The following is a 10705-nucleotide window of genomic DNA, read 5'->3' on the forward strand; positions in this document are numbered from 1 at the left end:
CTCTCTATGTAGCTTAACTTTGAGGCTATGCCTATTTCATTGGTCGTATCATTTTTTTCGTAAGCTGCCACTATTTCACCGTTTCTTTAATTGCACTATATATGTTCCTTGACGACAAAGTAATGTGTTTTGTGTCTAAACAAACAAGCTGTGACACATGAAGAGTCACGGTAATATAGTGTCGACGTTGAAACCAATAATATTATTGCAATCTCACCAAATGCTTTCATTCAATCTACTAAGTATCTACAACCCATCTCTATTTTTATCTATATATTTTATTTGTACCTCTATTTCATTCCAACTCATCGAGAGACAACCATTAGAGATAGTCTTATTTCTTGAGGCCTCTTAAGATATCCAACTCAGCATTCTCAAAAATACTCTCCCTAATGGACACGTCATCCACTAGTTTCTCAGAATAAAACGATGCCAAGATAAGCATTAAAAATACACCTTAACAGTTATAATGGACCAACTACTAATAAAACCCCTTGGCCCAAAAGAAGTATAGATCGAAGAGCTATTGGAGAGAGAGGAGCATGACCAATCTTTAGATTTTGGTGGCCCTAAAGCATAGTTAAATAATGTGAACTTTTATAAAAACATAAGCCTAAAAAATTGTCATTACATATTGTACCTTCAATTCAGTTTTGTTTGGAAGAGTGAAAAATATTGTAATACCTATGTTTTGGCTGCCTTATCAGCGGGCTGGAGAGAGGAGCCACGAGTCTTTGTATCTGTAAGTGTATGTGAAAGAAAAGAAAAATGAAGTTGAAGATAAGAAGAAGATTTCACGTAAATAATTAGTTTTAGAAAGTTGGATATGAGGAAGTAATCTTATTTACTATTTAGTTTTAGGAATTAATTTAAGTTTCCTTTTATTATTTAAAGAGATTAGGAATTGCTTTTCTCAATTATGTTAAACTATGTAATCTCTCTAAAGAGCTAACAAATCAATGTGGAGGTTAGATCGAAGCTTTGGTCGTGACAATGTCGAAGATATCAGAGAGTAAATCAACACTTTCTCATCATGGTACTGCATATGATGAGGATTTGGACAATGATGAAATCGTGAACATAAAAGGCTTTTGGATTTTCCGATCAAAGGTAAGTAATATATCAATCAATTCTGATTATATGTAATCTCTAATGAAAATAATATATGGTTTCGATTACTTTTGTTTATAGTTAGGTCTAGCGAAACGAGTCTTTGAGAAACATCCAGAGACGACAACAAAATTTTGTCTAAAGAGTGAATTTGCCAAGGAAACTTACTTGACTGCCCTACTAGACCTCATTGACATGATAAACATGTTACCTCAGCAATCTCTCTTCGAAGCCGAACTAAAAGAAGCAGAAAACACAATTTTGGACCTTGAAGCTGCCGGTTTCAAGTTGGATTGGTTGAAAAGGAAGCTTGAGGAGATTCGTGTTACTAAGAAGAAAGCGAAGAACCGCACGACTCGGATGAGAGAACTAGACCGAAAGATTCAGAAGCATTTGGAGGAGTTGTCGGTCCTTCAAGAAGAAATGAAGAAGGAGCAGTTTGAGGCTATGTGTGACAAACCTGAATATTATTTAGACTCACTTTGTTTGAATGAAGTCACATGTGACTCTAGTGAACCAATTACCAAATAAATTTGTACACACAAAGGCAAAGAGTTTATTGCTTTTACGCCTCACTTGTTTCAGAAGATTCCATTAGGTTAAAAGGGTTTTTGTATTTCTCTCGGCTTCTATAAAGAGAGGGCTTACATATATACAAGTATCAAAGAAGTTTCTGAAATCCAGTTGTATTGTCTTAGCTTTATATAAATTTTCTTTTTCTATTGTCGATCTTGTATCTTGATAAAAGAGGTAAAAGACTTACAAATTTTTGATTACTTTGGCGATGAGGCGCAATTTCTCTGAATAGAAAACTACTAGGACCGTGGAATAACTTTGGCGATGAGGTGCAATTTTTCTGTTTAGTGAATTTTTATTTGCATTGGGTTTGATTGTCACCCGTGGAATGACGTTATATATCGTGAACAAATGAATTTTGTTAATAAAAGCCTTTTTTTGCTGCATAATGCATAATTGCAAGATTTGCGTTTTTGCTTAAAATGTAGAAGTAAATAATTTATCAACCAAATAAGTGGGGTTTTAAATTTTATAAGAAATAATTATACATAGGTACTAATGAAAAAATAAAGATATTAGTTTCTGACGATGCAAGATATAGTTATGTCATTTTTAACTCTGAATACACTATGTTATAACTTTCTAAAATCATATATATGAAAGTTGGTCAACTCTCTTCAAATGATTGACACATCATCACACAAGAATATGACATGTGTCATTCTACTTTAATTAAATAAAAAAAATTAACATAATTAATTGAGAAAAAATCAAAAGTCTTTTGTTGTGTTAAATATTTCATTAATCTCACTTTTAAATAAATTTTCTAAAGATTTTAATATGTATTAAGCACTACTTTCATTGTATTCTATTTATTTTATTAAATTCTTTTTATCAATAGTCATTACTCCATACTGGCTAATAATTTACTTGTGGTATAGATTTACATGATGTGTTGTAGTTTAGATGTTTTCTACCTGACCTCATATTAATTTAATAATTTTACTTGGATATTTTCTTATTAATATGTTTTGTGAATATGATTTATCATACGATATTCTTTCTTTTCATTTTTATGCGTTCTGATAACTTGATAACATTGATCTACAATTTTTTCACGTAATGGTCCTTCGGGACGTTAAACATACCAAAAAAAAGAAGAAAAAACATGAAACTCTATATGGCTATAGGCGGAGGAAGATATCTAAAGTGTTGACTTAAATTATTAGCATATTAGGATTTGATTGGTGTACTAGATGACGAAAGAATATATAAAATAAAGAATTATTTGTTACAATTAAGTTAGGCAAATTTCAAACAACATAAGTAACATAACTACATACATTGTATCAATATATCATATACTGTTGTATGTGTTTATGATAGTGAAAAATTAGGATAATAGGTATATAAATATTTATATTATAGTAAAATTGATATTTCAAATTATAGATGAATTTAATCATAAAAATTATAATTATATAAAATAGATATGAATTTATTAATTACACAATAATAAACATAAAATGAATAAAAACCATAATCATATTTTTCGATAATTTTAAAAACAAAAACTCATGCGTAGCATGGGTGTTCATCTAATCATATATATGAAAGTTGGCCAACTCTCTGCATATGAGTGACACATCATCACACCAGTGAACGCTACATGTCATTCTAAATTAATATTATTAAAAAAGAATAAAAGCTAATGATAAAAAATTAAAAGTTTCACATTGCATTGAATCATCCATTAATAATCCCACTCTTAACTAAATATCTTCATTTAAAAGAAAAAATACAAAAAATCATTTTAATGTATGAAACACTACTTTCATTTTATTTTTCTTATTTTGCTATTTTTAATAGTCATTTGATAACGACTAAAAATTTTCGTGTATTGCAACTTAACTGTTTGCTACTTAACATTTAAAAACAAAACAAAACCACAATTAAAACTTATGGCATATTTCTTTATAAATAGTAAGCCAAAGTCTTAATTAAAAATTATATTCTACCTCTCACATATATATATATATATATATATATATATAGATATAAAAGATATTTTTTTATACTTTAAATGACTTGTAAGTTTGAAACAAATAGTTGGAGGTGGTGCTTGAACAGGAAGAAGTGTTGTGGTTTCAGAAATCTAGAAAAACGTGGATAGCTTTGGGGGATAGAAACACAACTTATTTTCACACTTCTACTATTATTAGAAGACGAAAAAACCGCATTGAAGCTTTGAAGGATCATGAGGGTAGATGGGTGGTGAGTTCTCATGAATTGGAAAAGCTAGATTTGGATTACTATAAGAGGCTATACTCAATGCAGGATGTGGAACTTGTTGTGGAATGCTTACCACCTGACGGGTTTGCGCTGTTGACGGGAGAAGAGTTGTGAGATCTGTGTAAGCCTTTTTCGAATGCTGAAGTGGAAATGGCTATAAGAAGCATGGGTAAGTTTAAAGCACCTTGTCCTGACGGTTTCCAACCCGTCTTTTACCAACAAAATTGGGATGTTGTGGGAACATCAGTGAATCGTTTTGTTTTGGATTTCTTCACGACGGGTATCTTGCCAAAAGAAACAAATGATTCTCTGTTGGTGTTAATTGCTAAGGTGGAAAAACCAGAGCTTATTACACAATTCCGTCCGATAAGCCTTTGTAATGTCTTGTTTAAGATTATTTCAAAGTCGATGGTAATGCGTATGAAGAAAGTGATACCAAAACTGATTGGTCCGGCTCAGTCCAGCTTTATTCCGGGTCATTTGAGTACAGTACCTGCCCGAGCGTCGTATCTTTTGTCTCGGTTATAAACATGTCTTTGATGGCTAACCAAACAATTAAAGAGTATTCCAGGACACCTTGAGGAAACCAAATTAAACTTGACCATGATACCTTCGATGAGATCATGGATGATATCCCAAGTGCACTTAGAAGAGAATGATAATCGAGAATATATATGTAACATATACGAATGATATAACAAGAATAAAATTCTCTCTCTTACCCGATCGAACCCTCCAAAGCTTCATTTGCTTTCGATGAGTCTCACAATAATAGGAAAGGAAATAAAACCCTAACCAAGTAAATAGTTTCCAAAATCAATAATATAAAAAAAGAAATGATCCTAATAGAAGAATATATCCTTCTGCCTTCATGTCAAAATATTCGTGATGTGTATTTGATGTGTACTCCGTGATCTAAATTAGTTGCTTGGAGATATGGTTCTACTCATATCATAGTCTCTAGCCATATTTAACAAGCACTATCCTTGATTGTCTGAATGCTTTATCAGGTTTACCTTTGTATGCGTTTTCTTTTCTTTTTTCTTTTTTTTTGTTAGCACCGTTTAATTTGTGTTAATTGTAAAAATCTATATGTTAAATAGACCATGCAACCTGTATCGTAGATCATAATACTTTAGCATCGTTTGGACGATATTTTACGTGCATCCAATATCTAGAGTTTGGCTGAATTGTCAGCCATATACTAGTTGCAATCTCAACATTTCACCATAATTTTTTTTGTTTCTTAAATAACTACAAAAAAAAGAAAAATCTCGATAAAATTATATATATTTTTAGATTTGTTTTTAAAATTACATCTCCATGAACCGATTAGTTAACCGATAATATGAAAAACATTCATTTGACGTTTTATAGTGAATTAGTTAAAAAATATATATGGTTTTATATATTACGAGTGTGATCGATACGTAAGAAACAATTCCTAGTAATATATATCTTTTTTTTGTCGGTTCCTAATAATATATATCAGAGACTAATACTGGAGAATTTCCTAGAAACCTTACAACTTTTTTTCTTGTAGATAATTGCGAAATGATGATAATTTAGCTTTTTGACATGGACAGGTACGTGTCATATCTCTCTCAAATCACATCAAAATAAAAGTTCGTTCCATATTTCGTTAATTCGTTCCATTTAATTTTTAAGGAAACATGATTTTTTAATGGAACATGTTATTCTAACGTGGTTATGTGAACTTCTAAATTCTAGGTTATGACATCCATTTATGTAAAAAATTAGTATATTATATTTTTAAAAGAATAAATATGTTACAAAAAATAAGATTGCAATTTTCATAACATTTAAATGTATGCCAAAATTATCCTAAAACTAGGTCACAACATTTCTTTTTTACTTTTACTCCAAAATTTTGTCATCCCACCTAATTATTTATTATTTAGATGGTAGTACAACCTTCTAGATAATCTTTACTCTTTACAATCAACGTGAAAGGAAACGACAAAAAAAATGACTCTTGTGTCAAAGAGAAAAGGAAGTAACCTTCCTTGGCCACGTCTGAAAATGCGGAAAAAGGACTTTGGGTCGTGACAGTGAAACTTAGAGATCTTGTCGACAACCAGATCGCTTCACTTGATTAGTGATACTTTATCATCACTATTTTAGTATTTTTCGTGTAATTTTAAATTTCATGCTCTCTCTTGGACTTGGTCCGCTAATGATTCCGATTTTTATACAGCTTATCAATCACTGTAGGAGTATCATTAAAATTTATGTATTTTTGATAATTACGAAGTTATCATATACCCATTTGGACTCTAGCCTCTCTATATCATAAAATCAGTTATGTGAATTGTAGTGGCTAGTAGAATATGAGTTAGTATAAGTGTATTTGTTTGTTTTATTAGTCACAAGTCGTTTGTCTTATTCTCAAATAGTAATTTGTATAGATATATAGATAGATACAATAAAGTATCAAACTAGTAGAAAATCGGTACCCAATCTAATTCATTAGTAATCAATTCATATCTAACAATATTTTATGTGTTAATATATTGGCAACAACTTCATCAAATATGTGGCAACGATTACATCAACGTCGTAAAAAACGTGGCATCCACGTCAGTAGCCATGAGAAAAGATATATGGTTTCACACGATTCAATAAATTTAGATATAAAGTTTAAATTATTGAAATATTGGATATATATTAGCATAGAAATGTTTGTAGTTAGAATTAAATACAGATACTTTACTTTACTATGAAATGACCGAACTTTGTTCAAATTTGCCAAAGGCAAACGCTAAGAAATTCACTTTTGAGTAAAATGCAAGTAGAAAGATGGTACCTACAAGACTACACTCAGTGACTTGGATACTGATTAAATAAATTGCATGGATAGATATTTCGATCGCGGTCGGCATGAATTAAGTATCTATAGCCAAGCAATTTGTCAGTCAAAAGCTCCATTAGAAATTTAATTAGAATATTTGTATTCACGATAGCCAAGCAAAAGTTTTGCACGCTCTAAAATGAAAGTCCTATAGTAGTTTCTACGCATAACGCATTGCTCTTTTTATGCTATACTTACTATTGTTCAGTGCATATAGATTTGTCTCTATATATCCCTCTGTCGGCAGAGATTTCAAAAAAGATCCTTAACAAGTATCATTAGTGCACGCCTTAACTATCCAAATAGTAACAAACTTAAACAATAGAAAAACTTGAAAAAATGTATCAATTTTCAAATTTGATACGAAAAAACTTGAACTTTTAAAATATTATTTAAATCATAAAGTTTTCTTTGATATTTTTTGTAAAATAGTCAAATTTTGTTGAATTCACCATTTCGAACATATCGCTAAATTTTCATAAATAAAATTAACTTTCGATTAAGAGAATAAAACAACGTCGTTTTATCAACTACAAAACATAGTCGTTTTGTTAAAAAAGCGTAGTGGACTGGAGTTGCCATTCACGTTTATTCATATCTAGTTACAATGAATCCAACAACGGACCATAAGGGGCCCGACGCAACACGTATAATACTCTGATACTTATCTTCTTAATTACTACTTAATTTGTTTCTACTGTGATAAATTTCCTTTAACTTTACTTTTGATAAAATATTGTCTTCTTTTTATTCTACTACGGAGTAGTTTTTTGACTTTTCTCATTTCCTATTCTGTTCGTTTCTATAAATAGAGGGCATGCAACGTAACATATTACTCATCACTTACTTAACATACTAAGAGAGTTATTAGAACTTGCAAAAAATGGCTTCCAAGGCTTTGATTCTGTTAGGTCTCTTCTCAGTTCTTCTCGTCGTCTCCGAAGTGTCTGCCGCAAGGCAATCGGGTACGTAAAATATTATACATTTCAGCCTGCTTACAAAAAACGAAGATATGTTCGTGAGGCTAGCTATTCAAACTTGAACTAACGTACCATTTGATAAATTTATACAACTATTTCGCCAGTTCCATTTTATGGACTTACAATATAGTAAAGTCAGAACACACTTCACTTGAGTGATGTGGAATCCTAGGAAGTTTTGTGTAAATTATGTTTCGAACGTATATTTAAAAACTATAGTTTCGAGTTTATATATGTACTTTAAAAAAAAAATTGAGGTGGAAAACTAAATTGAAGTCAGGAAGAGGGCTTCACATTTTCACGTGCTTAAGAATGTCTTTGAAATAACGTGTTTTTTGGGCAGGCATGGTGAAGCCAGAGAGTGAGGAAACTGTGCAACCTGAAGGTTATGGCGGTGGCCACGGAGGACATGGTGGTCACGGAGGGGGAGGAGGCCACGGACATGGAGGACACAACGGAGGAGGGGGCCACGGACTTGACGGATACGGAGGAGGTGGAGGACACTATGGAGGAGGTGGAGGACACTACGGAGGAGGTGGAGGACACTACGGAGGAGGTGGAGGACACTACGGAGGAGGTGGAGGACACTACGGAGGAGGTGGTGGAGGACACGGAGGTGGAGGACACTACGGAGGTGGTGGAGGAGGATACGGAGGTGGAGGAGGACACCACGGAGGAGGAGGCCACGGGCTAAACGAACCTGTTCAGACTAAGCCGGGTGTTTAAAACTATATAATATCTTCACTACCATGCATGATTGCATATATATATATACGCTTATGTATTATCTATATGCCTATAAATAAACCATGGTGAGTTTGTAACGCAGTGCCTTCAGAAATGTTCGGAATAAATTTCCATAATATTAGTATAATGTCTCTCTGTTTGAATTATAAACTGCGCTGTTTGCATAATAAAATCTCTTGTAGCTAGGTCATGTTACTCTCTTTCAGTTTTTCTTTGTAACAGTATTATATCCTTATTCATATTGTTAGGGAATATTTTTCTTAAAAGATTACCAAAAGCCTGCAGGAATAAAAAAAAATGATTACTAAAAACCTAGAGACTATCGAGGTTTTGCATACACCAACACTTACGAAGTTCATTAAATATATGAAACCGATACGAGAGATGGGATCATCAGAGAAGGGAGATAAAGACAGTAGAAGCTTCTTAATTGTCGCAGTTATGTTCTGATCTTTTCCTTATAGAATTAGACTTTTAATATTTTCGTTTTTAGTTTTAACTTACGTCGGTTGTAAGAGATCTATATATAATCATCTTCCAAACATTACCCTTATTTTCAAGGCTTTGCTTCTGTTGGGTCTCTTCGCAGTTCTTCTCGTCATCTCCGAAGTGTCTGCGGCAAGTAAAATTATTGTATGCATTTCAATCTACTTTAAAGAAACAAGATATATGATAAAAATATTTTATACATTTCAATCATCCAACACTAAAGTACCATTTGATAAATTTACATCACTTAAGTGAAGTGTGGAATTCTAGTACCATTTTAGAAGTTGTGTGCATATTATGTTTAGAACGTATATTTAATTTTGTAAACCTTTTTTGAAAAAAGCATTAATATACTTTCAAATCTTTATTGAACGCACATTTAACATTTTGCAAGTACATGCTTAACAATATCTTTGAAATAATGTTTTATTTTTAGGTAGGCATGGTGACACCAGAGAGTGATGAAACTGTGTAACCTGAAGGTTATGGCGGTGGCCACGGAGGACAAGGTGGTCACGACCATGGAGGACACAACGGAGGAGGGGGCCACAGACAGACCCGGTCCATAAGGGCCATTGAAGCAATAGATTTAGGCCTCAATATTTAATGGCTTTTTACTTTAAATTTATTTTGAGTCCTTTACCATAAATATATTTTTAGAGCCTTTTAAGATTTTGTTTAGGCATTTAGATACAAACTAATTAGTATCTCTAATAGTGAAATTTGATTTATTGTGAAATGTTTTTTCAAAATTGGACTTTTCAACATTTTTTGGGATTTATTTTGTTGTTTAAGTGTATTTTTGAAATTTGTTTTGTTGTTAAAGTGTATTTTTAGAGGTTTAATGTATATTTTATTATTATTTATGATTTTTCATAATGTATAAAAAGGACTGTTTTTAAGCTTTGCTTAAGGTATCAAGATATGTTTGATCAGCACTGGCCACAGACTTGACGCATATGGAGGAGTGGAGGACGTGGACCATGTGGTGGTCACGGTGGTGGAGGTGGCTACGGAGGAGGATACGGAGTTGGAGGACACATGATTAACGAACCAGTTCGGACTAAACCGGGTGTTTAAAACTATATAATATATTCAGCACCATCCATGATTGCATCAATATATGCAATTATTTATTATTTTTATGCATATAAATAACCATGGTGAGTTTGTAATGCAGTGCTTTCAAAAATGTTTGGAATAAAGTTTCACAATACTAATTTCCGCTGCTCGCACAATAAAATCGTTTATAGGTCATGTAACTCTCTTTCACTTTTTTCTTGTAACATATTTATTTTCTTATTTATAATGTTGGAAATTTTTCTTTTAAAGAAAATTTTACCAAAACCTAGAGACTAAGACTATCAAGGTTTTGCATATACCTGCACTTAAAAAGTTCATTAGACATACGAAAGTTCCGTAAAGAGCCGGTTCAGTTTCCTTAACCGTTTTCTGGTTTCAAAATAATTTAAATATTTAAAATTATTAATTTTAAAACTTAAATTAAATAAAAAAACTGTCTTCTTCGAGAAAGCAGAACAGTTCCGATGAAACGAAGAGTGATTTCGAAGAACCAGAGAAATTCCGACAAAACTGAAACACAATTCCGATTGAGGCTCTGTTCGAGTTCGAGTCGTTGCTAAAGTGGAGAAAATTTCGATAGAGTTCGTGTTAAAGTGTGGAACAATAATACAATTTT

General features: G+C 32.2%; 2 protein-coding genes and 2 pseudogenes across 12 annotated transcripts; all 4 read left to right on the forward strand.

Moving 5' to 3' along the window:
* Positions 1 to 290: 290 nt before the first annotated feature.
* Positions 291 to 1806, forward strand: AT2G05430 (Ubiquitin-specific protease family C19-related protein). The gene is made up of 2 exons (NM_126566.4): positions 291 to 1110; positions 1192 to 1806. The coding sequence occupies exons 1-2, from the start codon at positions 994 to 996 to the stop codon at positions 1639 to 1641; spliced, it is 567 nt and encodes a 188-aa protein (NP_178611.1). The 5' UTR covers positions 291 to 993; the 3' UTR covers positions 1642 to 1806.
* Positions 1807 to 3733: 1927 nt separating this feature from the next.
* On the forward strand, positions 3734 to 4407 carry AT2G05435 (annotated as a pseudogene; the record flags this gene model as incomplete). The annotated part of the gene is made up of 1 exon: positions 3734 to 4407.
* Positions 4408 to 7577: 3170 nt separating this feature from the next.
* GRP9 (GLYCINE RICH PROTEIN 9) lies at positions 7578 to 8717 on the forward strand. Of its 9 annotated transcripts, none has more exons than NM_001335282.1 (3): positions 7620 to 7755; positions 8114 to 8284; positions 8306 to 8717. In NM_001335282.1, exons 1-3 carry the CDS (start codon positions 7674 to 7676, stop codon positions 8494 to 8496), a joined length of 444 nt encoding a protein of 147 aa, NP_001324435.1. In that variant the 5' UTR covers positions 7620 to 7673; the 3' UTR covers positions 8497 to 8717. The 9 variants fall into 9 exon arrangements, with proteins under 9 accessions (NP_849937.1, NP_001324435.1, NP_001031329.1 ...); NM_001036252.3 differs by having other exon boundaries at positions 8327 to 8717; NM_001036250.3 differs by having other exon boundaries at positions 7622 to 7755; positions 8114 to 8347; positions 8417 to 8706.
* A 184-nt stretch (positions 8718 to 8901) lies between these two features.
* AT2G05441 lies at positions 8902 to 10086 on the forward strand (annotated as a pseudogene). Its single transcript has 4 exons — positions 8902 to 8932; positions 9011 to 9150; positions 9443 to 9567; positions 9972 to 10086.
* Positions 10087 to 10705: the final 619 nt, after the last annotated feature.

This window comes from Arabidopsis thaliana, chromosome 2, assembly GCF_000001735.4.
Source record: "Arabidopsis thaliana chromosome 2, partial sequence".
In the NCBI taxonomy this organism is placed as follows: Eukaryota; Viridiplantae; Streptophyta; class Magnoliopsida; order Brassicales; family Brassicaceae; genus Arabidopsis; species Arabidopsis thaliana.

Bases quoted from the DNA above. Each gene is read 5' to 3' on its own strand.
- GRP9 (NM_179606.4), top strand. From the start codon at position 7,674: ATGGCTTCCAAGGCTTTGATTCTGTTAGGTCTCTTCTCAGTTCTTCTC. The intron at 7,756-8,113 runs GTACGTAAAATA...TTTTTTGGGCAG, and splicing joins GTCTGCCGCAAGGCAATCGG to GCATGGTGAAGCCAGAGAGT.
- AT2G05430 (NM_126566.4), top strand. From the start codon at position 994: ATGTCGAAGATATCAGAGAGTAAATCAACACTTTCTCATCATGGTACT. The intron at 1,111-1,191 runs GTAAGTAATATA...TTTTGTTTATAG, and splicing joins TTTGGATTTTCCGATCAAAG to TTAGGTCTAGCGAAACGAGT.